Source organism: Neovison vison, chromosome X, assembly GCF_020171115.1.
Source record: "Neovison vison isolate M4711 chromosome X, ASM_NN_V1, whole genome shotgun sequence".
NCBI lineage: Eukaryota > Metazoa > Chordata > Mammalia > Carnivora > Mustelidae > Neogale > Neogale vison.
Window position 1 is genome coordinate 90,210,692 of NC_058105.1, and position 27,639 is coordinate 90,238,330.

Sequence of the window (27,639 nt, forward strand, 5' to 3'; positions counted from 1 at the left end):
AGTCATCATCTCACACATCACCTTCCCACCTTCAAATTCTGTCACATTCCGTCGGTGCTTCTTAAATCTTTCAGCCTTTTTTTTTTAAAGTCACCCTACAGTTCCTAGTGCTTTTCCATTTTTGCAAATACCATTTTCAGTTCTCAGCCCATCTTCCCAGTTCCCAGTGATACCACCTAAAACCGGCTCCGTGTTTTCTTATGCCTGAATTATGATGATTTTATGCCTGTTTGAATTCACTGATTCCATTCTTTCTATTAGTTCACTTTCAGTGACCCTTTGGGTGTCTTCTTTGGAAAACTGTCTATTCAGTTCCTCTACCCATTTTTTTAAATTGGTTTGCTTGCTTTGTGCCAATGAGTTGTATGAGCTTTTTATAGCATTTGGATATTAACTCCTGATCAGATACATGACTTGCAAAGATCTTCTCGCCTCGTGTTTGCTGCTTTTTCATTTTGTTGATTGTTTCATTTGCTGTGCATTTCTGACATCTTCTTGATGTCTCCCACATTTGTCAGTGTTCCATGAATCTGACTCTCTATTCTGTGCCCTCTCCCTTCAGATGACACGTTTGCACCTGGTGATCAGATTTTGGTGTTCTGCGAAATGGCTCACTTAGTCCAAGATAGATGGCTCTTTATTTTTCCTCACCTTTCTTTCCACAGGAATTCAGGAAAAAAAGCACAGATTTTAGACTGTGTGGTAACTGAGGCCTTTACCTCCATGTTTTTAGAAAGTTCTCAGAATGAAGAGCCTGTTTCTTACTGTACAATTCAGGGGCTGATCAGAAGAGAGAAACTGTGTACAAATTTGAACAGGGAAAGTAGAACATAAAGAATTATTGGGGCTCCTAGGTCGCTCAGTTGTTAAGCCTCTGCCTTCAGTTCAGGTCAATGATCCCAGGGTCCTGGGATGGAGCCCCACATCAGGCTCCCTGCTCAGCAGGAAGCCTGTATCTCCCTCTCCCTCTGCCCCTGCTTGTGTTCCCTCTCTCCCTGTGTCTCTCTCTGTCAATAAATAAATAAAATCTTAAAAAAGAAAGAATCGTTAGCTCTGGTGAGACAGAAATGACAAGAGATTAGCTAGTAGAAGTAAAGAGAAATCTAAAGAATAAAGGAACCACAGATAAAAGGAACAGCCAGTGCCTCTAGGGCTGCAATGGGCCACCCACCAAGGAGCCTCCCCTGCTTCCCAGGGAAGAATCTAGACCTTGTTGAGGGGCCCAGCCATGGCCCAGAGCACAGAAGAAGAGTAACTGAGGTGCCATGCTGGTGGAACTTGCTGGAAAGCCCCCCCCCCCACCGCGCCGGGGTTCCAGAGAAAGCTCAACACTGTGACAGATATTTAAAGAGACTCAGATCCATCTTTGTAGAGCAGGCAAAGAGGCATGAACTTAGAGTTGAGAGGCAGTAAGTTGGTTCCCAGCACCTTTATTCTTCCATTTTTCTGAAGCAAAGCATGGGTACTATTTGGCAAACTTAAATTCATTGAATTTGGGGAGATCGGCAGAGGAGAATCTCTTGCTGTCTTTCAGAAGGAGGTTTCAAGCGTCAGCTCAGGGGAATTCCAAGGACCATAGATTATGTTTGGCAAGGGATGACAATTGCATGAAATGTTAACAATTTCAGTCTTTGGGGCGCCTGGGTGGCTCAGTGGGTTAAGCCTCTGCCTTCAGCTCAGGTCGTGATCTCAGGGTCTTGGGATCGAGCCCCACATCGGGCTCTCTGCTCAGCAGGGAGCCTGCTTCCTCCTCTCTCTCTGCCTGCCTCTCTGCCTGCTTGTGATCTCTGTCTGTCAAATAAATAAATAAAATCTTAAAAAAAAAAACAATTTCAGTCTTTGTGTTCTGAAAGAAAACCATGCCAAATTCAGTATCGGTATGAGTGGTACCATGTCTGATTTGTAAATTCATAGCAGATATAACCTCGGGAGAAGTGTCCTAAAATCAGAGCTAAAATTTTGAATATGCGGAGGAGCAAAACAACAAGCTCGGTGTCAATGTATAGCGTCTTTTGTATAAGAAGTCTGAGATGAGGGGCGCCTGGGTGGCTCAGTGGGTTAAAGCCTCTGCCTTTGTCTCGGGTCATGATCTCAGGGTCCTGGGATCGAGCCCCGCATCAGGCTCTCTGCTCAGTGGGGAGCCTGCTTCCTCCTCTCTCTCTCTCTCTCTCTCTCTCTCTCTCTGCATGCCTCTCTGCCTACTTATGATCTCTGTCTGTCAAATGAATAAAATAAAAATATTTTTAAAAAAAAGTCTGAGATGAATGGATTTGTTCAGCAAGTCAACTCTGATCGCAGCGGGCCATTCGGGGACCACGTTCCAAGTCCCTGCTCTGACATCTCCTAGGGCATTGTTGTCAGCTGTGTGGTGAATGTTGGGTCATTGTTGAGTCCAGTGGGAAGGAGAGAGGGGAAGAGTGTTGCCCACTGTCTTAAGTCCCAGCCTGGCAGCTGCACATTTCATTTCTACTCATACTCCACTGGTGAAGACAAAGGAAGGCTGGTAAATGGGTTGCCCAGCTACCTTCTAGTACTATAAAAGAAGAGGCAAATGCAAATCTTTTTTTGGTGGATAGCTTGCAGTTTCTGCCGTAGGTGGCTTTCCCTGGCCTATTTGACACTTGTTGAAAGCATCGATCCCTGGGACCAAGGAAAACTTGCAGCTGGCCGAGAGTTGGAGCACGGTATCTATTTACTATTTAGATGGCTGATGTTGGCACGGTGTTTCCTATAGATGTAGAAGAATGGGTCTTTGAGGCACATAAAGTTTATGCTGGTGCTCCTGTGGTTCAGAGGGAAAAGCGAGAGAAGGCAAAGAGATTAGAACAGTTTAGAGCTGATTAGTAATGAAGACATATAATCTGAACTCTCTTTCCCCTGCCAGGATTCCCCTTAACAGACTTGGGTTTCTTCTTCTTGTTAGACTCACTGTCCAGACCTCCTCCACAGTGGATATGAATCCCCAGGATTCAAATCCCATATCTCTCATTTATTTAGCAATTTGATTTCAGCAAGATGCATAACCTCTGTGCTGCTGTTTTCTCATCTGTGAAACATGGTTGGTAATGATGGCCGCCTTTTAAGGTTTAGTGAGGATTAAATGAGCTACTACGTGTGAAGCACTGGGAATGGGGCCTGGCGCATTATAAATGGTATATAATTATTTCGTATGTAGTAAGCACTTTAGAATAATTTTATATGACTACATTATTACTATTTTCATGATTGTCCTATGGACTCTTCCATTTCTGTGTTCACCTCATCTGAACTACATGTACCCCCTACCCTCTGCTAATTGTCCTTCGTGTCATTTTTACTTTTTTCTTTTTCTTTTTTAGACGAAGATATTGGGGGAAAGCAACACCAGAGAATTGCTGGGAAAGTTTCATTGCATTGTGAGAAATTTGGTCAACCCATAGGAGAAGATCCATTGTGTTCCATTTTAGAAGAATTGTGGCAAAACAACAGCCAGCTAGAGAGATATCGGGAGAGCCAGAATCACCCTTTAAGTCATGTGAAAGTGTTGATTAAGGAGAGAGGCTATGAATGTAAGAATATTGAAAAAATAATCCATGTGAGTACCAAGCTTGTCCCTTCAATTAAAAGTCTCCGTAACTATGACCCATTTGGAAAGAGTCTGAAGCATACTTTAAACTTACACAATCATAATAAAAGCAATGCAACAAAGAAGCTTGATAAGATTTTTGGAAATGATAATAATTTTGCCCCTAGCTCTTCGTCTCCTGAGACTGTGAATACAGGGGCAAATTCCTGTGACATTAATCAATGTGAAAAACATCTTGGCAACAAACAAACTCTCATCCACCATCAGACAATTCAGACTGGGGAGCAACTGCCTGTATGTACTGAGTGTGTAAAGAGCTTCCCCCAAAAGCCGCATCTCTCTGAGCATCAGAGAATTCATGCTGAGGAAAAATCCCATGAATGTCATAAAAGCCACAAAGCCCTCAGGCAGAAGCCACCAATTAATGTACCTCAAAGTGCTTATACAGGAGACAAACCCTATATATGTACTCAATGTGAGAAGGCCTTTACTCTCAAGTCGAACCTCATTACACATCAGAAAATTCATACTGGGCAGAAACCCTATAAATGCAGTGAATGCGGAAAAGCCTTTTTCCACAGATCCTATCTCTTTAGACACATGAGAATCCATACGGGAGAAAAGCCCTACGAATGCCGTGAGTGTGGAAGAGGCTTCTCCCAGAATTCAGACCTTACCATACATCAGAAAACTCATACGGGAGAGAGACACTACGCGTGCAGCGAATGCGGGAAAGCCTTCACCAGAAAGTCAGCACTCAGAATGCATCAGAGAATCCACACAGGAGAGAAACCCTACGTATGCCCTGAATGCGGGAAGGCCTTCATCCAGAAATCCCACTTCAACACACATCAGAGAATCCATACCGGTGAGAAGCCTTACGAATGCAGCGAGTGCAGAAAGTCGTTCACTAAGAAGTCACAGCTCCACGTGCATCAAAGAATTCACACAGGGGAAAAACCCTATATATGTACAGAATGTGGAAAGGTCTTCACACACAGGACAAACCTCACTACACATCAGAAAACTCATACTGGAGAGAAACCCTATACGTGTGCTGAATGTGGCAAGGCTTTCAGCGACCAGTCAAATCTCATTAAACACCAGAAAACGCACACTGGAGAGAAACCCTATAAATGCAACGGCTGTGGAAAAGCCTTCATATGGAAGTCACGCCTCAAAATACATCAGAAATCTCATATTGGAGAGAGACACTATGAATGCAACGAATGTGGGAAAGCCTTCATCCAGAAATCGACACTAAGTGTGCATCAGAGAATCCACACAGGAGAGAAACCCTACGTTTGTCCTGAATGCGGGAAGGCCTTCATCCAGAAATCCCACTTCATTGCACATCATAGAATCCACACCGGAGAGAAGCCTTACGAGTGCAGTGACTGTGGAAAGTGCTTTACTAAGAAGTCACAGCTTCGTGTGCATCAGAAGATTCACACAGGGGAGAAACCCAATATATGCACCGAATGTGGAAAGGCCTTCACTGACAGGTCCAATCTGATAACACACCAGAAAATCCACACTAGAGAGAAACCCTATAAATGTAGTGACTGCGGAAAAACCTTCACTTGGAAGTCCCGCCTCACTATCCATCAGAAATCTCATACTGGAGAGAGACACTATGAATGCGGTAAATGCGGGAAAGCCTTCATCCAGAAAGCAACGTTAAGCATGCATCAGATTATTCATACTGGAAAGAAACCCTATGCCTGTACAGAATGTCAGAAGGCCTTCACCGACAGATCGAATCTCATTAAGCACCAGAAAACTCACAGTGGAGAAAAAGCATAAAGCCACCGACTGAAAAGGCCTTCAGCTGGGACTCAAACCTGGAGATACATCAGAGGTCTCAGAGTAGGGAAGAGGAGTGCCAGATGCTGTGATCAGGGGTGCGGGGTTGGGGCAGGGAGTGGGCATGACGGCCCACAGCTTAAGGGAACAGAAGGCAAACAAAGCCAAGTGTCCTTCAGCCAATTGGAAATAGAAACACTGGCACCACCAGTTGATGTGCAATTATATGCAGAGGGAAACACTTTGATATGGGATTTGGGCCATAGTCCTTTTCGGTTGCATGATTAACGTGGAGACCCTCAAGCTCCTGCAAACAGTAGAAAGACAGACCCCAGGAGATGACTTGTAATCTCTTATGTTTCACTTTTTGGATTGTATAAATTCAGCACTGATTGGTTCTTCATACCCTGGGATGAGGAAGTGCTTAATACCGGCCACCTTCTTTTCTAATGTCTCGGGTGGGGAGAAGAGTTTTCATTGTCCAAACACCCTTGGAGCACCAAAGTCAAGGCAAAAACCTACTGGGAAGACAGATCTGTGAGGAGAAGCCAGAAGTTTTTGTGATCATTGACATTTAAGACCCAGAAAAGATGGCCACGAGGCACTGTTCTTTCTCTTCCCTTCTCCAGAGTAGATTTTTAAAAAACGAAATGGAATTTTAATGACTTTATATATTGGCAAATTAGGCACAACTGTAGCCAGGGTTACAGGAATATAGTTACTAAACCTTACAGACATCTAAAGGTGGCAGTTTATTCCCTCATTACTTCCATGCTGTGGCCACAGGTGATTCACATCCAAAAAAGGTATGCGTACTTTCTGACCTGTACACCAAAAGCTAGCTTTCATGTAGCCCACAGACCACAGACTTCTCATCCCCTTAGTAACTGACCCTAAAACAATGAAACTGCCCAGGTGGTGGGTATTATAGAGGGCACGGATTGCATGGAGCACTGGGTGTGGTGAAAAAATAATGAATACTGTTTTTCTAAAAATAAATAAATTGAAAAAAAAAAAACAATGAAACTGAGCCACGACACACTGGACTTCTGGTCTCATCTACTGAAGCTTCTGCTTTCTTTAGGTTTCCTGTTTAAAGGGAGTGGTTGATTAATTGGGTTTCAAGACATAACATTGTGATTTTGTTTTTCTTTCGATTTGGTAAGATACATTCATTTTCTACATGCACATGAAGAGCAGAATTGTGTTGATTGCTATGGGATAAAGTCATGTTGCACTGTATTTGTTTAGTCTAAGATACGATTATAGTTGAACAGCTAGAAGACTTCTCTAGAAAGAGCACTGCTTTTTTTAAAGCACTGATCTAAAGACACTTTCTCATTTTCCCTTAAATGTTTTTTGATACTCATAAGAAAAGGGGCTTTCTAACATGCAAATTTACCTGATTTTTAAACCTTTTTATTAACGTATAATGCAGACAGAAAATGCAGCTATCGTAAGCAAACAGCCCAGTGGATTCTTACAAACTGAACACACTCAGATCAAGAAACACAACATGCCCAACACACCAGAAGCATTCCCTGTTCTCCCTTCCAGGCCTTGTCCCCTCAACTCCCAAGATAAACACTATCTGACTTCTAATAGCATCGATTAGTTTTGTCTGTTTGGTATTTTATGTAAATGGAGTCAAATAATTAAATATATTTCATATTTTAATAATATACTCTTTAGTGTCTATGTTTCCTTCACATTGTAAAGTAAGGGTTCATCCACTTTATTGAATACCCTTGTAGATCATTCATTCATTCTCATGGTCACGATATATTCCATTGTGTGAATTGTAGTATACCACAGTATGTCTGTTCCACTGTTGGTGGACCTTTGGGTTGTCTGCAGCCGTGGGCTATTGGAAATAGTGGTGCTATAAATATTTTAGTACCCATTTATTAGTGACCATATTTATGAATCTCTGTTAGGCATATTTCTAGGCTTTGAACTGCCAAATCGTACAGTATCCATATGCTCAGCTTTAGTTTATAGAACTAGTTTTCTAACGGGGCTGTACTAATATACACTCTCACCAGTGCAGTAGATGAGTTCTAGTTGCTCCAGGTTCTTGCCAACACTTGGTATTTTCCATCTTTTTTTTCTTTAGCTTATATAGTCTCCATAATGTTAGTATCTAGTGATATCTCCGTGTGATTATAATTTTTATTTCTTCCAATTCCACCATAGCAGCTCCCAAGACAGTTAATGATATCTGAGATCTGAGACCCAGGCGCGGTTCTCACATGCTTCACAGTAAGCAAATACTAAGTTTAAATCTTCCCACACAAAAAAGCCTAAAGCCAGATGGTTTAACTGGTTAATTGCATTAAACATTTATAGGAGAATAATATCAAAGCTCCATAAAATCGTTCAAAAAATAGAGGAAGAAAGAACAATCTCCAAGTCTGTGAGGCCAGTATTACCCTGATACTTAAGCTATACCAACACATAAACACATAACAACAAACTACAGAACAGTATTCCTCATGAATATAGACGTAAAAATCCTCAACAAAATATTAGCAAATTGAACCTAACAACATATAAAAGAATTATACATCATGACCAAGTGAGGTTTATTCCATGATGCAAGGCTGCATCAACATTCAAAAATTATTCAATGTAATGATATTATTAAGCTGAGGAAGAAAAGTCACATGATCTGCAGATTCAATACGATTGTATCAAACTTTGAGCAGGCTTTCTTCTCTCCAAAACTGATAAACTAATCTTCAAAATATTGAGAGATGTAGAAAGGATCAAGAATAGCAAAAAGGTTGGGGCACCTGGGTGGCTCAGTGGGTTAAGCCTCTGCCTTCGGCTCGGGTCATGATCTTAGGGTCCTGGGATCAAGCCCCGCATCGAGCCCCGCATCAGGCCCTCTGCTCGGCGGGGAGCCTGCTTCTCTCTCTCTGCCTGCCTCTCTGCCTACTTGTGATCTCTCTCTGTCAAATAAATAAATAAAATCTTTAAAAAAAAAAAAAGAATAGCAAAAAGGAATCTGCCAAAGAACAAAGAGGGAGGACATTTGCCGACCAATTTAAAAATTATTATAAAGCTACAGTAATTGAGATAGTATGGGGATAGATCAACAGAACAGAATAGAGTCCAGTAATAAACCCTCATGCTTACTGTAAACATCTTGTTTCTACTTTATTTTTTTTCCACAAAAGAGCGAAAGCAATTCAATGGGGAAAGAAAACCCTTTCAACATTTGGTGGAGGGATAATTAGATATTCACATGCAAAAAGATAAATTTAAATCTTGCTTCACACCATCCTAACAACTCAAAATGGACCACAGACATAAATATAAAAGCTAAAACCATAAAGGTTTTATCAGAAAACAGGAGAAAAATCTCTGTGACCTTGTTTTAGACAAGAAATTCTTAGATAGGACACCAATAACATGATCCATAAGGAAAAAAATAATAAACTGGACTTCAGCAAACCCAAAACCGAAAAGTTTTTCCTTCAAAAGACACCACTGAGGAAATGAAAAGACAAAACAGACTGGGAGAAAACATTTGTAAGTCCTATGTCTGATAAAGGACTTGTATGCAGGATATATAAAAAACTCCTACAACTTGATTAAAAAAAAAGACAAACAACCCATTTTAAAAATGGGCCAAAGATTTAAAGAGACCTTAAGCACATAAAGAAACGCCCAACATCATTGGTCGTTAAGGAAATTCTCATGAAAACCACAATAAGATACCCCTTTGCATGCACTAAAATGGTTATAATAAAAAAAAGACTATCATAACAAATGTTGGCAAATACATGGAGAGTTAGGAACTTTCATACATTTCTGGTGTAAATGCACTAAAGTGGTATAGCCACTTAAGAAAAGTGTCAGTTTCCTTAAAAGTTCATCATAAGTTTACCATAGGACCCAGCGATGTCACTTCTAGGATCTGCCCAAAAGATATGTAATGTGTTCACGCAAACACTTGCACCGGTTCATAACAGCATTATTTATACCAGGCAAAGAGTAGAGACAATCCAAATGTTCATCAACTGGCAAATGATACACAAAATATGATGCATTCAACAATAAAAAGAAACAAACACTAATAAACACTACAACATGGGTGAACCTCAAAAATACTACGCTAAGTGAAAGAAGCAAGACACAAAAGATCAAGGATCGTATTCATATATTGTATTTCTATGTATTTTCCGGAAAAATCTATAAAGATCTGTAGACTAGTGGTTGTCTGGGGGTGAAAATGGGAATGGTCATTAACTGTAAATTAGTACAGGAATCTTACTGGGGTGATAAAGATGTCCTAGAACTTGATTGTGGTGATGCTTTCATGACTGGGTAAATTTAATGAAGGTCATTGAGGTGATCCTTAATTCCATTCCTTTTTGAACACCTGGATTCCCTGCCGTACCATCTGTAGCCCCCTACAGCTGGAATGAACTGTTGTTGTCCTGGAGCCTGTTGTACATTTAAGAATGAAATTTTGTTTTGAAAAAAGTCCTTGAACTGTACAATTTAAATAATGGAATGTAAATTATACCAATAAAGTTTTCTTTTTCAGAGTTTGTTTTGCCTGTTTTCGCTCCTTTACATTTCCATACGAATTGTAGAGTAAGTTTGTCCATTTCAACAACAACAAAAAAGCTGCTGTGGTTTTGATTTGGATTAATTTGAATCTATAGATCAATTTGGGGATAATTGAAATTTTAACAACACTGTTTTCTGACTCATAAATAGGTATATCTCTCAATTTTTTAAAAGATTTTATTTATTTATTTGACAGACAGAGATCACAAGTAGGCAGAGAGGCAGGCAGAGAGAGAGGAGGAGGCAGGTTCCCTGCTGAGCAGAGAGCCCGATGCGGGGCTCAATCCCAGGACTCTGGGATCATGACCTGAGCCGAAGGCAGAGACTTTAACCCACTGAGCCACCCAAGGGCCCCTATCTCTTGATTTCCTTAAGTATTCTTTAATGTTACATTTTATTACATTTGTCGTTTTGGGGTTTTGTTTTGTTTTGTTTTTAAAGACTTTATACATTTATTTGTCAGAGAGACAGAGAGAGAGCACAAGCAGAGGGAGCAGCAGGCAGAGGCAGAAGCAGTCTCCCCCCTCAGCAAGGACTTGGGGCATCTGGGTGGCTTAGTGGGTTAAAACCTCTGCCTTTGGCTCAGGCCCTGGTCTCAAGGGCCTGCTTCCCCATCTCTCTCTGCCTGCCTCTCTGCCTACTTGTGATCTCTCTGTCAAATAAATAAATAAGATCTTTAAAAAAAAAAAAAAAGAAGAAAAAGAAGAAGAAGTAGTCTCCCCGCTGAGCAAGGACTTGATCCCAGAACCCTGGGATGATGACATTAGCCAAAGGTACACAGGTCTTTCGCATCTTCTGACAAATTATTCCCTAGGTTTTTCATATTTTTCATGCTTTTTTACTTCATGTCTTCTTGTTTCTACTTTATTGTGTGATATTGGTTTTTTTTTTTTTACTTAAATTTCTTTTTTTAAAGTAACTTCTCTACACCCAACATGGGACTTGAACTCACATCCCTGAGATCAAGAGTTGCATGCTCCACTGACTGAGTCAGCCAGGCACCACTTTAAATTACTAGTATATAGAAACTCAGTTGATGTTTATATGTTTATCTTGTGCAGAAGTTAGAGGAAAGAGTCCCCACACAAGACTGCCCTCACTTATGACAGCAACAGCAAGTTCAAGGGTCTCTAAGACCACCCTCTCTGTTTCAATAATTCACTAGCTGGATTCTCAGAACTCACCGAAAGCTGTTAATACTCACAGTTACATTTTATTACAGCTGGAGGATAGACATTCAAATCAGTCAAGGGAAGAAGGGAATGGAACACAGTCCTGGAAGGTAAGCTTCCAGTTGGAAGGAAGAGCTTCCAGTTGTCCTCTCCCCATGGAGACATTATTCTCCTGGCCTTGATAAGTGAAAACAGCCAACCAGTACTAAAGCCTTCAATGGGCTCCATCACGTAGGCATGGTTGACTGCTCACATGGCTGATTTCAGTTTCCAACCCTCAGGAGGCCAAGCTTCATGCAACAAAGCCCCCACACTTCATTATGTTGTTCATATGGCTCTGACCCTCACCCTAAATCACCTAGTTACTATCTGGAAGGCATGAGACCCCCCAGGTAAACAAAGACATTCCTATCAGGCACGACATTCCAAGGGCCTAGAGATTATTTTCCAGAAGCTGAAGGCAAAGGCAAGACTTCTCTTTGAATAAGCTTAAATTATTTACCATACAGGCCATCCCCCAACCTTTGGCCAATGCTCTTTCACAGCAAAATATATTTACCTGAACTTGTGATGAACTATTTATCATAAAAATTAGCTAATGGTTACTGAAGTTCAGTTCTTCAAGCCACTTTCCATCAGGGGGAAAATAAAGCCTTTAGCTCAATTACTCAATATATTTGACCACCAGTATATATAATATATATAATAGTATAATCTTAACCATAATGCCAACATTACACATCATAGTATAGTAGTAGAGGTGATCTATGTACACATTAACCCTATAATCAACAATAAGGTATTGTACATTTAAAATTTTGCATCTCTCCTGTTAAGGGTTCTTTTCCAAATTAAAATAAGTGTTTTTAAAATGAAGGAAGAGAGGTGCCTGGCTGGCTCAGTCAGTAGAGCATGGGACCTTTGATCTTGGGGCTGTGAGTTTGAGCCCTATGTTGGGTGTAGAGATTACTTAAAAATAAAATCTTTAAAAAAATAAATAAAAATTAAAAAATAAAAATGAAGGAAAAATAAAGACATTCTCGGATTAACACTCAGATTCTTGAAACTATAAATTTACCTCATACCAAATTTAGGAATTTTTTGGCAGTTATTTATTTGGGTAGTTCTTTAGTCATGCCCTAGTTCTCCTCTCCTCCATGACTCGGATGACAGGATCATTAAATACTGCGTGATTGTCTCACGAGTCCCCTGAGGATCTGTTCATTTTAAAAATTCTATTTCCTCTCTGTTGCTGAGATGGGGTAGTTTCTGCTCTCCTATCTTCCAGCTCCCTGATTCCTTCATTGGTTCCCCCAGTGAGCTTGTTTTTTGAGGTCTTCATCCTGGTTATTGTATTTTCAGTTCTAAATTTCCATGTGGTTTATATATATATTTCTGTATCTTTGATGAGACTTTCCATTTTTTTGCTGAGAGGCTATTTTTTCATTTGTTTCAAGTGTTCTTTTTCTTTTTTTTAAGAAGATTTATTGATTGATTGATTTGACAGAGACACAGAGAGAGGGACCACAAGCAGGGGGAGTGGGAGAGGGAGAAGCAGGCTTCCTGCATGGAGCCGGGAGCCCGACACGGGGCTCAATCCCAGGACCCCGGGATCTTGACCTGAGCTGAAGGCAGATGCTTAACAACTGAACCACCCAGGTGCCCCAGTTTCAAGCGTCCTTTTTGTTCACTAAAGCATTTTTTTTTTAGTTTTATGGTTTTATTAACACAAATATGACATGCACATGAGCTGTCTGTTCATTTTCTTCACTTCGCAGCCTGGCATTGGGATTGGTGATGCTGATGGACAGCTGGGCTGCTCTTTCTACAGTGGCTCGGCGGTTCTTGGAGGAGACATTGTGAACAGCCTGGGCGCAGAAAGATTTGCTGCACATCAGCAGCACCTGACATAGACTAGGAACTTCCAGAAGCCACTGGGCAGTGTGTGCTCTGTTTTCTTGTTGCTTCTGTAACTGATGTTGGGCATCAAGGTCGGGCCTTTGATTCTTCTGCACACCCTATTATCAATACCTCTGGGTTTTCACCAGTTGTGCTTAATTTTGACCTATCAGTCTGACTGGTCCCAGATGAACTTACTTCTTGGTCCTCTTTCTAATGATCTTTGGCTTCACGAGGGTTCTGAGGGCGGCCATGATACCAACTAGTAGACGGCTGCCATCTCTGCAGGGAGCGCCAAGGAAAAGGAACCAGTTTTATTACAGCTGCTTTAAAATCTTTGAAAGATAGTGTCAGGTAATTTGTCATCTTTGTGTTCACATGTATTGATTTTTTTTTTCATCCAGTTTGATATATTCCTGGTTCTTGGTATGACAAGTGATTTCCAATTGAAAGCTGAACATTTTATGTATGTTATGAATCTCTGGATCTTTTTAAGCCTTCTTTTTATTTTTAAAAATTTCTTGAATTAGTGAATATATTTATTTTGTATTTTTTAAATTAACACATAATGTATTATTTGTTTCAGGGGTACAGGTCTGTGAATCACCAGTCTTACACAATTCACAGCACTCACCATAGCACATACCCTCCCCAGGGTCCATCACCCAGCCACCCCCTCCCTCTCACCCCCCTCCCCTCCAACAACCCTCAGTTTGTTTCCTGAGATTAAGAGTCTCTTATGGTCTGTCTCCCTCTTGGGTTTCATCTTGTTTCATTTTTCCCACCCTTCCCCTATGGTCCTCTGTCTTGCCTCTCAAATTCCTCAAGCAAGTGAGACCATATGATAGTTGTCTTTCTCTGATTGACTTGCTTTGCTTAGCACAACACCCTCTAGTTTCATTCACGCCATTGCAAATGGCAAGATTTGGGGGGTTTTTTGATGGCTGCATAATATTCCATTATATATATATATAATGGAATATATATGGATATATATATTTCACATCTTCTTTATCATTCTTCTGTTGATGGACATCTAGGTTCTTTCCATAGTTTGGCTATTGTGGACATTGCTGCTATAAACATTGGGGAGCAGGTGCCCCCTTTGGATCACTACATTTGTATCATTGGGGTAAATACCCAGTAGTGCAATTGCTGGGTCATAGGGTAGCTCTAGTTTCAACTTTTCAAGGAACCTCCATGCTGTTTTCCAGAGTGGCTGCACCAGCTTGCATTCTCACCAACAGTGTAGGAGGGTTCCCCTTTCTCCACGTCCTCACCAACATCTGTTGTTTCCTGACTTGTTAATTTTAGCCATTCTGACTGGTGTGAGGTGGTATCTCACTGTGGTTTTGATTTGTATCTCCCCGACGCCGAGTGATGTGGAGCACTTTTTCATGTGTCTGTTGGCCATCTGGATGCTGTCTTTGTAGAAGTGTCTGTTCATGTCCTCTGCCCATTTCTTGATTGGATTATTTGTTCTTTGGGTGTTGAGTTTGATAAGCTCTTTATAGATTTTGGATACTAGCCCTTTATCTGTCATTTGCAACTAACTTGCCCATGCTGTCAGTTGTCTTTTTGTTTTGTGGACTGTTTCCTTTGTTGTGCAAAAGGTTTTGATCTTGATGAAGTCCCAGTAGTTCATTTTTGCCTTTACTTCCCTTGCCTTTGGTGAAGCTTCTAGGAAGAAGTTGCTGTGGCTGAGGTTGTGAGCCTTCTTTTTTTTTTTTTTTTAAAGATTTTATTTATTTATTTGACAGACAGAGATCACAAGTAGGCAGAGAGGCAGGCAGAGAGAGAGAGAGGAGGAAGCAGGCTCCCTGCTGAGCAGAGAGCCCGATGTGGGACTCGATCCCAGGACCCTGAGATCATGACCTGAGCCAAAGGCAGTGGCTTAACCCACTGAGCCACCTAGGCGCCCGTGAGCCTTCTTTTTAAACTGGCTTTTTCTGATATCATTCCAGCAGGGAAAATGAGTGGAGGGTGCTAGTTTGCTAATGCCAGGTATGGGAAGAAGTCTAGCTTCCCCACTTGGCCTCTGTTGATAACAGAGAGGGGAGGCTCCTTGCTACTGTTGGGTAGGCCTTGGAGTTCCGCTCACAGGTAGGGCTCCACTTATATTTCCCTGGGTGGAAGGGGTAGCCGTGCCTTCTTTCTGCTCTCTATATGGCCTCCAGTGATATGACCGTGGGGGGAAAGAGAGGGGTGACTTGACACTGCCAAGTAAGAGAGCAAGTCTAGGCTCCCCACATGGTCTCCACTGACACCACATAGGGGAAGGCTTGTTACAACCCGGTCAAGACAAGCTACTGATTAGCTCTGTAATCAGTCTTTTCTGAGACCACCTTGGCAGGGGTTTGGCATGAATTCACAGCCTCTAGAGGGTGAAACCATAAGCTCCTCACTTGGCATCTGTTGGTGGAGGTGGGAATTAGGTCACATCTTTTTCTACACTGTTTTGATTCAATAATGTAACAACTTTCTAAAAGTTTACTATCTCTTGGGGCTGCCCATTTCCTGGTTCTTTGACAAAAGAAAGAAGGCTTCGGTTACGGTCATTTGTCTTGTTTGGGTCCATTGGCATTTCTAGGTTGCCAGGTTGCACAGTCTCAAATGCACAAAGAAAAAAAAATCCATAGAACTCACCAGTGTGCTCTTTTTTGGGTTCTGATCCCTAGTTAGTCTGCATTCTTCCCCCCACCTTTCAAAGTCATCTTACGTTTGCTTTTATGAATATTACTTCCAGGGGTTTTTTGTACTCCAGGGGAGAGACAGGGAAAAAGGCAACTACTCCATTTTCCCCGAAGTGGAAATCCTGTATTGGGTCTCTCTTTATATTTTTTCCACGTCTCTACTAACTTTCTGAGGATATGCAATATATTTGTTCATTCATTCATTCATTCATTCATTAAATAAGTCCAAACTCTTACTGTGTGATTAATGGTTGAAATCCTTAAGATGAACTCGATGCTGCACATTGTTCCCTCATGGAATCCACGCCCAAGTCTGCAGCATACAATTTTTGGGTCCATCATTCGACCAACCGGTCCCAGTGGTATTTCACCTTTCAGCTTTGGCACTGCAGTTACACTTTCCCTTCCTCTTGGCAGGATAACCACATTTGCCACAAGTCAACTTCCGAATGTGGTAGGCCCTCAAGCCACAGCGCAGAACAATGTGTGTGTCTTACTACAATGCTTTCCAAATGATGAAGTCCCCTTCGTCATCTTGTTTAGGTGGCCACGACCAAAGAGCTGGGGAGAGAAGCCACTGTGCAATAAACTCATAATAATTATTTAATATCCTTATTTGTTAATTCTAACATGTATGTCCGCTCTGGGTGAGTTGATCGATTGCTTGATTATTCTCACTACATGTGCTGTTTTCCTACCTCTTTGTGTACTTATTTTTTTTTTTAAAGATTTTATTTATTTATTTGAGAGAGAGAGACAGTGAGAAAGAGCATGAGCGAGGAGAAGGTCAGAGAGCGAAGCAGACTCCCCATGGAGCTGGGAGCCCGATGTGGGACTCGATCCCGGGACTCCAGGATCACGCCCTGAGCCGAAGGCAGTCGTCCAACCAACTGAGCCACCCAGGCGTCCCTCTTTGTGTACTTATTAATTGTTGATTGAATGCCATTGTGGATTTTACTTGTTTGGATACTGGATACTTGTACATTTTTATAAACTATTTTGAGTTTTGTTCTGGGACACAAGTAAGTTACATGGAAAGTTTTATCCTTATATAAGGTCTTCCTTATATAATTTTTAGGTATATCTGGAGCAGAGGTCAACCTAGGGCCAATTATTCCCCACTACTGGGGCAAGAGCTTCTGGAATTTTCTATGCAGTGCCTTATTTTTCCAGTCTGGTTGGTGATTATGGCACTATTACCAGCCATGCATGAGTATCAGACCCCATTTCCTCTTATCCTTTTAGATAGCTCTCTCACTGACCTCAGTTTCCTCACCCACGTGTGCTGATCAACACTTTATTCAACACTCAAAGAGGACCCTAGAGGGATCACTTGGTGCTTCTCTCTGCAGTTTTCTCCCTTCTGGTGGTTTGTCCTATGAATCCTAGCTGCCTTCTCCTCCTTAGACTCTCAGTTCCTTCTCAAGTCAGGGAGAATTCACTAGGCTTTTCCTCAGTTCCCCCTCTCTGTGCGATGCAGAGATGGGATGTCTCTCAAGGAAGTATGCTAGAACAATCAGACGCTTACTTTATTTATTTCCCTTTCCTCAGGGATCACTGTTGTTCATTGCCTGATACCCAGTGCCTTGAAAACTGTGGATTGTTGTTGTTGTTGTTTTTTCCATGTGTTTTGTCCATTTTGTTTGTTTGTTCTAGGCCTAAGGGAAATCTGGTCTCTGTGACTCCATCCTGGCTGAAATAAGTCATGGAAGAAAATTTATAAATGTGAAGTTTTGTCAATGGAGGTCACCAGTATGAGATATACTTGAGTTAGTGTAATTGTTATGAATAGGGAATACTGTAATCTGGGTTTGAGACAATATGCCAATGAACTTGTATCAGTGAATGTGGAATTTGTATCTATTAAGTGCTCATCAGTGTGGGATATATGGGGAAGTATTTAAGAAAGAGGAGATATGTTAATATAGGCTGTCACTAAGAAATATTCTCCAGTATGTGAAAATTTATGAATATATTCAACTGAGATTTTCAATGTAAAAAATTCCAGTGGGCAGGCATTTACTACACTTGATCTTAGCCAAAGGGCTGAGAAGTGATAGGCAGGCATTTACAAATCAGATCAGTAAATTGGGTTGTCAATGAGAGATCTGCTTAATGAGGACTTAGGAACAAAGAGATTTTTCACCAGTGATCATCAATGGAGTTTTATGGGTTGGGGGCAGTATTTATGAATATAGATCCTGATAAATGTGGACCTACCAATCAGGGATACATTGATAGGCGTGCATGAATGGGGAGATATACAGTAGGTATTGTGTTTTTTGTTTGTTTTTAAAGATTTTTATTTATTTATTTGACAGAGAGAGAGCATGTGAATGCACAAGCAGGGGGAGGGGCAGAAGGAGAAGCAGACTCCCCAGTGAACAGGGATCCCAATGCGGGGGTCGATCCCAGGATCATGACCCGAGCCAAAAGCAGACACTTAACCGGCTGAGCCACCCAGATGTCCCTGTGCAATGGGTCCTATGCAATAGGTGTTGTATAGGCTAATGTAGTATATGTCAACAGGAGTATTATGATTGGATAGTTGTAAAACCAGCTGAGCAATAGAGCATATGCCAATAGGCAGATGTTTGAAAGATAAGGCAAGGGGCGCCTGGGTGGCTCAGGTGTTAAGCGTCTGCCTTCAGCTCAGGTCATGATCCCAGAGTCCTGGGATCGAGCCCCACATCAGGCTCCCTGTTCAGCGGGAAGCCTGCTTCTCCCTCTCTCATTCCCCCTGTTTGTATTCCCTCTCTCGCTGTATCTCTGTCAAATAAATAAAAAATTTTTAAAAAATGAAAGAAGGCAATTTGTCATTAAAATCATGAACAAGTTATACAATCAGGTGGATATTTAAGAATACAGATTTTTTCAAAGGCAAGCAACAATGGAGTATGTATTGTGATGGTTATCAAAAAAGAGATTTTTTTTGAGAGAGACAGTGTGTGCAAGGGGAGGGGAGGGGCAGAGGCAGAGGGAGAGAGAGAATCTTAAGCAGGCTCCACGCCCAGGCAGAGTCCAACACGGGGCTCGAATTTATGACCCCGAGAACATAACCTGAGCTGAAATCAAGAGTTGGATCCTTAACCAACTGAGCTACCAGGTGCTCCAATAGAGATTTTAAAAATAGGGGTTATATATAGATTTATTAGTTTGTTATGTGCAAAATATCATTGGTGTTTATATTATTCTTTAGTTTTTTTATAATTTCAATTTTAATAAATAAATACAACCTATGTGTTTCAAGTAAATAAACAAACAAATAAAAAATAAAGTTATTATAATAAGAAATATTCCAGTGGGGATGGCTGGCTGGCTCAGTGGAAAGAGCGTGGGACTCTTGATCTCAGGGTCATGAGTTCAAGCCCCATGTTGGGTGTAGAAATTACTTAAATAAAAACAAAACTTAAAAAAAAAAAAAAAACAACAAAGAAAGGGCTCCTGGGTGGCTCAGTTGGTTAGGCATCCAACCCTTGATTTCAGCTCGGGTCATAATCTCAGATTTGGGAGACAGAGCCCCCTCGCTGGGCTCTGCACTGGGTATGGAGCCTGCTTTAGATTCTCTCTCCCTCTCCCTCTGCCCCTCCTGCACTTCTCTCTTTTTCTCTTTGAAAAAAAAAAAAAGAAAGAAAGAAAAAAGAGGGGCGCCTGGGTGGCTCAGTGGGTGAAAGCCTCTGCCTTCGGCTTAGGTCATGATCTCAGGGTCCTGGGATCAATCAAGTCCCACATCAGGCTCTCTGCTTGGTGGGGAACCTGCTTCCCCCTCTCTCTCCGCCTGCCTCTCTGCCTACTAGTGATCTCTGTCTCTCAAATAAATAAATAAAATCTTAAAAAGAAAAGAAATATGCCAACGGGTGTTCATGAATAAGATTTCTCAATGTCAGACACCTACGGGTGATATGTCAATGGTTTTTATTTCTCAGTGGGGGGATTTGTCAAGAGGGGTCATGAACAGAGATATCTTAACAGATATTTTTGAATGGAGCAGGGTTTTTTTTCCCCAAGAGGTTAATGGATGAAAGATTTGTCAATGGGTACGTATTTATGGAAGGGGAGATATACCATAAAGAATCATAAATGGAGATAAGCCAGTGGGACGTTCATGAATAAATAGATAGCACAAAAGTGGCTACAGTAGGCAGAATTCCGAGAATGACCCCCAATATCCCTATCACCCTTACCTAAACTCCTCCCCTTGAATGTGAGTAAGGAAACTTGTGAATATGAAGCCCTGTAACTCCATGATTGTATTACATTAAGTAGCAAAAGGGATCCGCCAATGAAATTAAGGTTAATCGGTTGACCATAAAATAGGGAGATTACCCAGGTGAGCCTAATCTCATTAAGCACAGGAGCCCTTCAATAATGCAGTTTTCTCCCGCTGGTGGCAGAAGAGAGATCAGAGAAACAGAAAGCATGAGAAACGTTTGGCACATCCTATTGGCTTCGAAGACAAAGAGGCCCAAGTGGGGAGGCACGCAACTGGCCTCTAAGGGCAGGGAACGAGCCCCGGCTGAGCAAGGAAATGGGAGCCTCAGCACCACAGCAGCAAGACTCTGAATATTCTGCCGATAACCAGAATAAGGTTGGAAATGGGTTCTTCCTGTGAGCCTCCAGGTAGGAGCTCAGTGTGGTCAGCTTCGGTTTCGTGAGACCACTAAACAGAGAATTCAGCCAAGCGCTCCTGAACTTTGGACCTACAGAACTGTGAGTTAATAAACAGATGTTGTTTTGCTGCTCAGTTTGGGGTAATTTGTTACATAGCAACAGGAACCTAATAAAGTATTCGCCAGTTGGGTATTTATGAAAGAGGGGTTATGCCACAAAGGGGGGACTTTCCAAGGTATTTACCAATGGCTTGGGGATTTGTCGTGTGCAATCTCTGCCAACAGCTGAGATTTATAAACATGGGGATTTGTCTACAATAGGGATTGCCTAAAGGGGAACTAACTGTTGTGGGTTGAGTTATGTCCTCCAAAAAGGTAGAGTGAAGCCCCAATTCCCAGGACCTTAGAATGTGACCTTACTTGGAAATCATAACAGGAACATATCACTAGGGGCGATGGCTGTCCTCAGAAGTCTTTGAAAACGTTGGTATTTGCCAGTGTGGGTATTTACACACCAAAAATTAGTGTATGAGCATCATTCTCAGAAAAAAGACGGTACAAATGAGCACTTTAATATTTATAATGTTTTGGGGAAAGACCATCAAAATCATGAGTTAAATTAAAGGTACCATGGGCGCCTGGGTGGCTCAGTGGGTTAAAGCCTCTGCCTTCGGCTCAGGTCATGATCCCAGGGTCCTGGGATCGAGCCCCGCATCGGGCTCTCTGCTCAGCGGTGAGCCTGCTTCCTCCTCTCTCTCTGCCTGCCTCTCTGCCTACTTGTGATCTCTGTCTGTCAAATAAATAAACAAAATATTTTAAAAAAATAAAAATAAAAAAAAATACATTATTTCCAATATTATAAAGTATCATTCCTAATAAAATATTATTTGTAATAGTATAAGTAATTTACTAGGATTCATCACTACAAAGTTATAAATTATATTTACTGTTACCACTCATAATAATAAGTAATAAAGAGAGCTGACTAGGTGTCTGGCATTGTTTTAAGCACTTCATGCATATATGACTTCATTTAATATTCACACTGTTCCTGTGAGTTAGGCATTATTTTTAATCCCCATTTTCCAGATGTAAAAACCGAGGCATAGAGAGATAATGTGATTTCTCCAAGGCCACACAGGTAGGACAAGGAAAAGGTAAGATTTCTTAGGCAAAACCGTAAGCAGACACTAATGAAAACTTTTTTCATTAAAAAAAAAAATCACAAGGACTCAAATTTTAAAATACTGACCAAGTTAAAATCTTTTATTTTTATAATCTTTTTCTTTTTAAAACATTACTGAGGTGTAAATCACATACAATAAATTTTATCCATTCAACACGACAATTAAGTTCATTTTAGCATATTCACAAAGTTGTGCAACCATCACAGTAGAATTTTAGAATAGTTTCATCATCCCAAAAAGGAGACCCTGTACCCATTAGCAGTCTACTCTCCTCTGCTCCCCCTTCCTCCCACCCCAGCCATAGACAACCACTAAGTTACTTTCTAACTCCACAGTTTTGCCTATTCTGGACATTTCATATAAATGGAGTCATACCATATGTGATCTTTTGTGACTAGCTTCTTTCAAGTAATATTTTCAAACTTCATCTGTGTTGTAGCAGTATCAGTACATCATTCCTTTTGATTACTGAAGAACATTCCACGGTAAGGCTATACTGTATTTTGATTAGCCATACATCAGTCAAAGGACATTTGTGTTGTTTCCACTTTGGGGTGATGATGAATAATGCTGCTGTGAACATTTGCGTATAGGTTTTTATATGGACAGGTTTTCATTTCTCTTGGATGAATACCCAGCATTGCAATTCCTGAAGCGTACGGTAACTCTGTTTAACATTTCTGAGACACTTTCAAACTGTTTTCCAAAATGGCTGCCCCACTTTATGTTCTACCAGCAATGTAAAATGGGTTCAATTTTTCCACATCCTCACCAATACTTGTTGCTGTCTATACTTTTCCTTCTCGCCATACTAGTAGGTGTGAAGTGTTATCTCATTGTGGTATTTTTTTTTTCATTGTGGTTTTGATCCCCACGTCCTGATGCCTAATGATGTTGAGCAGTTTTTCTTGTGCTTAGACCATTTCTATAGCTCATTTGGAGAAATTGCTATTCAGATCCTTTGCCCATTTTCAAGTTGCGTTATTTATGTTTTTATTATTGAGTCATAAAAGTTCTTTATATGTTCCAGATAAAGGATAAAGGATAAAGATAAAGGATATGTGATTTGCAAATATTTTCTCCCATTCTGTGGGTTTACTTTTTACTTTCTTGACAGTACTGTCTGCAGAACAAAAAAGTTAATTTTGATGAAATCCAATTTATCTGTTTGTTTTACAGTGTCTGCTTTTGATGTTATATCTAAGAAACCATTATGGGACAGGATTTGAGTACAGATTTGGCACCAGCATTTGTGTTCTTCATTACACTACATTACCTGCCTAGAAATGAAATCACTGCTATTAATGTTACACATGAAGTTATTATTAGGTGTTTTGTGTTTTGACCTGAAAAAATACACCCATCCAACATCCTCCCACCCTAGCACGGACTTCAGGATTCTGGGTGTGGATTGTGAGGTCCATTTTTTAGGGGAAGTACTGAGACTTAGTGGAGGGAAGGGCCACCCATTGAGCTGGACTTCCCCCAGCCCCCGTGCTGCACACCTCACAGGGCTGACACCCTCATGTGCTTCCTCTCCACCATCCATCTCTCCCAAGTAGAGATTCACACCCAGACGCATGGAATGCTGAGGTGGAGGGTAACTCCCTTTACTTATTTTAGTGGATTTTCTGGAAGGGTAATGGAGGAAATGTGGTGACACCAGGACTACAGATAGCCTGCCAGGAGCCACACAAAGTCTCTGAACTAGGAAGCCTCCCTGTAAGGTAAGTTCTCCACGGTGGCCGTAACTAAAGGGAACTATGTGGAAGGAAGGTGCTTCCTCTGCAGCCTGACACTCTTTGTTGTCTGATACTCCCAGCCACATCCAGTGGCTACAATGGTCCTTGGTTTTGAGAAACAGTTGGATAAACCAGAAAATAATCAGGTGTGAATATACCTAGGATTGAGGTAACAACTGGGAGGGTTTGGTAAATTATTCCAGGCATTGGAGAACAACCAGAAGCAGCAGGAACAGTCTGTGGCTGAGAAAATATTCCAGGACACGGGGAACAGTCACTGCAGTGATGTGAAACAGTCAAAGACACTATCAAACAGCCAGAGGGACAGAGAACAGTCCTTGGAGTTAGAGGATAGACATAGAAACTCTAGAATGGCCACAGGAAGTCATTCCTAAATGTTATGCAATAGCCAGAAATACCTAGGAGACAGCCAGAGATAAGGGAACAGTCTCAGGCTGATGGAATAGCCAGAGAAAAAAGGCAACAGCTGGAGGGGGACAGTGTCTGGACCGGAGGAACAGCAGGATCATCAAACATCTGGAGAGACCACAAAAATAGTCCTTGTATATTTGGAAGATAATCAGAGGGACTGCAAAACAGCCAGAGCAACAGGGGATAGACCCTAAGGATCAGACCACAGCAACAGGGGATAGACCCTAAGGATCAGACCACAGCAAGAAAAAAAAAAGAAAGAAAGAAAAAAGAAAAAGACGAAGGAGTAAGTTCTGAAGTACAAGGAACAGAAAAATAAAGCAGCAGTCCGAGGGACTGGGGAACCACCAGAGTCCAAGGAACAATTGCAAGGATTTAAACAATAGCCAACAAACCAGCATGCAGAGATCAGGGAACAATGGCTGGTCCTAATACAGGGTCATCATAAACTGTGGGGAATAATCACAGAGATCAAAGACACTATAATTAGGACTAGTGGGAATTCAACAGACAGTCGTGGGAGCTGATATAGCACAATCAGGCATAGCTATGGGGGACTACTGGGCATCAAAGACCCTGTCCTAGTGGCTAATACAGGATCATCTGAACCAGGAAGGGCTCTAACGTAGGGTAGGCTCTAATGAGTCCCAGCCATTCTGATGAGGCTCACGAGGCCAATACACAACACTAGGGAATAATGAGGGACCAGCATCCACAGGGATGGGGATAATAAATGAACTGATGCTGAGATAGAGACGTTATCACTTTAGTGGTGCTCCATGGCTAATCAGCAGAGTGACTAAGGCTAAGAGCTGATTTTTTTATGATCAAAAACACTGTATTTGTGACCAATATAAGTGGATAGTGATGACACTAATTCAGGGTCAGCAGCAGATGCCAAGACTGAGAAGCATGAGGCAAAGATTAAACTAATGAACAGTCACAGGGCTGAGGCTACTCTAATGTTAGCATACGCAGTGATGAACTCGAATGTATGGTCGACACGCACTCAGCTGGGGCACCGATGCATTCTGACACTGTACTAGTGGCTCATGATTGTAACTTAAGAGGGTCAAAGACACTGTACTGACAGCTAAAAGGTGACCAGCAAGTTGGGGCTAATGGGGAATCAGCAGATACCATCCTGGAAGCTCATGGAAGTTAGTCTCCGCTCTTGTGGCTAATTGGGGATCAGCAGACAGAGGGAAGGTAGCAGAGTAGGATCTGCAGATACACTGCTGGGGCCTCATGGGTGTCAAAGAACCTACTGTTGGCTAATGGAGGAACAACAGATACCATGAGAGGGGCTAATGTGGGGTCAGCAGACTTGACTGAGGCTTCAACTGGTCAGAGACACAGAACTTGTGGTTAAAGGGAGGAGATTTAGCTGACATAATGATTCAACTGAAGAGAAAAAAAAAAACGTGATGCATCCTCAAGGAGTTCATACTCAGCTGGTGGCTAATAAATAAAAAGACTCTTTGGGGTACCTGGGTAGCACAGGTGGTTAAGCTTCAAGTCGGTTTTGGCTCAGGTCATGATCTCAGGGTCATGAGATGGAGCATTGGGCTCCACACTCAGCCTGGAGTCTGCTTAAGATTCTCTGTCCCTCTCCCTCTGCCCCTCTGCACTGTGCTTATGCTCTCTCCCCACTCTCTCACTAATAAATCAATACATCTTTAAAAATCAGTCAATCAAAAGACATTGGTGTATGGTCAGCAGATACAATGACAGGCTGTAGTGGGGGGTCAGAAGACACAGTGATGGGGGCTCTTTTAAGCAGACACCACTGGGTCTCAAGGTTAAAAATCTTGAAGCTTGGTAAATAGGAGATCAGAAGACAGAGTGACAACGTCATCTGAGTTCTGCAGATACTGTATTGGGGCTCAGAAGGATCAAGCTCACCACACCGGTGGATAACTGAGGAACAGCAGATAGAAACTGGTGCAGTTGTACTGTGCTGTGGGTACATGGTGGGGTCAGACACTGACTACAGGTGGCTGATAAACATCAGCATAATGAGCGCATCCAACGTGGTTAGAACACATTGGGTTGACTATATCGTATGGTGGCCAAGAGGGGAGCAGTAGACACTGCCGATATGGGTCAACAGACACTACATTCAGTCTAACAGAAGGCAACTAGACACATTACTGTGAGTTAATGGGAGGTCAGCAGTCACCGTGCTGAATCTAAAGGAAGGCAAAAAACCCCCGTGATACTGAGTTAATGGAAGATCGTCAGTCACAAAGCTGGAGGCTAAAGGGGTGAAAAGACACTCTGCTGTGAGCAAACGGGTCAGCAAAAATTGAAATGGCAGCGAAAAGGGGTGGTAAGACATGATGCTCCGAGCTAACGGGGAGTCAGCAGACTTTGCTGGATCAAAAAGTTGTGATAAGACAAGATATTGTGAGCTGATGGTATAGGTCACTGTACAGACACTGTGCTCTAGGCCCACAGAAGTAAAAAGAAATGCTGTAGGTTAATGGGGCTGACATATCCTGGGGTAAAACCTACTGTGGCGGTGGCTAATGGAGGATCAAGAGGAATTGTGCTTAAGCCATTAGGAGTCAAATACACACAGTAGTGTTGGCAGTGAGGGTGCTAACCGAGGGTAAGCATAAACCATCACGGGGCCTCAGTGAAGGTCACCTTCATGAAGCAAGGCCATTTTAAAAGCCTTCAGAGGACTAAGTCTCCCATTGCCAGTGTTCTTATCTGATCTAGTGGTCAAGATTCCTGGTTTTCTCCCTGGAAGCCCACGTATGGCTCCTGTTGTGGGAACCCATAACATTTGTATTGTTGCTTTTAAATTTTAATTGAGATATAATTTATATCAATAAAGTGCACAAATCTTAAATTTACTCATTTAATAATTTAATATGCATTCCAATCAAGATACAGAATAGTTCTTTCACCCCCTAGGAAGGTCCCTCCTACCCCTTAGGATTTAATCCCCATCCCATAGGCAACCACTGATCTGCTTTCTGTCACTGTAGATTACTTTTATTTATGTTTGACATTTTCCATAATAATAATAAGAAGAAGAAGAAGAATTTTAAAACATAAAATTGAAGTTTTTTAAATGGTTGAGCTGAAGATTAAAAGAATAAATAAGATAACATCTTGATAAATATAATTAATACTCAGTAAATGAGGGTTAGGGAATGCTGTTTAAAAAATGCATAAAGTATAATATACACATTCACGTGTATGCTGTATTTGGAGGCATCTGATGATTAATCCAAATATCCTGGGTCTTCATATTTATTATGAAACATCCAGGAAACAAAACAAAAACATGTACTTAATTTAGCATCAATTTACTATAGCATAGTGCTACAAAATACTAATGGCAAAGGATTAACTTTTGTGGATCAAAATGGTGCATTAGAAAACATTCCCAGGGTGCCTGGCTGGTTCAGTTGGTAGAGCATATGACTCTTGACCTTGGGATCATGAGCTGGAGTCCCATAGTGGGCCTAGAGATTACTTAAAAAAGAAAGAAAAAGATAAGCTTTACAAAAAAAAAAAAAGAACACATTTTCCAAGTTGAGAGGTTTGGGTACACACTAACAAACCTCCACTAAAGGGTATTTTTCAGGCAAAGAAGAAAATGATCCCGGATGGAATGCAGAAAGGAATGAAGAGCAACCAAGATGGCAACAAGTGGGTAAAATGAAATGAACATATAAAACAAAAATGTTTTGTGGGAATACATGACTGTATCTGTGTATGTGTGTATATGTATGTGTGTGTGTATATATATATACACATATATATAATATATACATATATTACATATAAATATATAAGCCCCATAATACATTATTACATTTTAAAATATATATGTACATACAGATATATGAGCAAAGTTTCTATTAAAAATTAGCTTTAAAAGATAATTTCTTGGGGAAAACCATAAAATACTATCAAAGGTCAAAAAGGC

The 27,639-nt window shown here is 41.3% G+C and overlaps 1 protein-coding gene and 3 pseudogenes across 1 annotated transcript in view; 2 read left to right on the top strand and 2 right to left on the bottom strand.

Moving 5' to 3' along the window:
- Positions 1-5,956, top strand: part of ZNF41 (zinc finger protein 41) — a 40,102-nt gene extending 34,146 nt beyond the window's left edge. The window contains exon 5 of the mRNA XM_044235048.1: positions 3,339-5,956. Coding sequence (XP_044090983.1) covers positions 3,339-5,371 — 2,033 coding nt within the window. The 3' untranslated portion in view covers positions 5,372-5,956. The remainder of the gene's footprint in view (positions 1-3,338) is intronic.
- LOC122896940 lies at positions 5,619-5,949 on the top strand (annotated as a pseudogene).
- A 6,883-nt stretch (positions 5,957-12,839) lies between the features above and the next one.
- Positions 12,840-13,280, bottom strand: LOC122896656 (annotated as a pseudogene).
- A 4,364-nt stretch (positions 13,281-17,644) lies between these two features.
- LOC122897711 lies at positions 17,645-17,777 on the bottom strand (annotated as a pseudogene).
- Between the last annotated feature and the right edge of the window lie 9,862 nt (positions 17,778-27,639).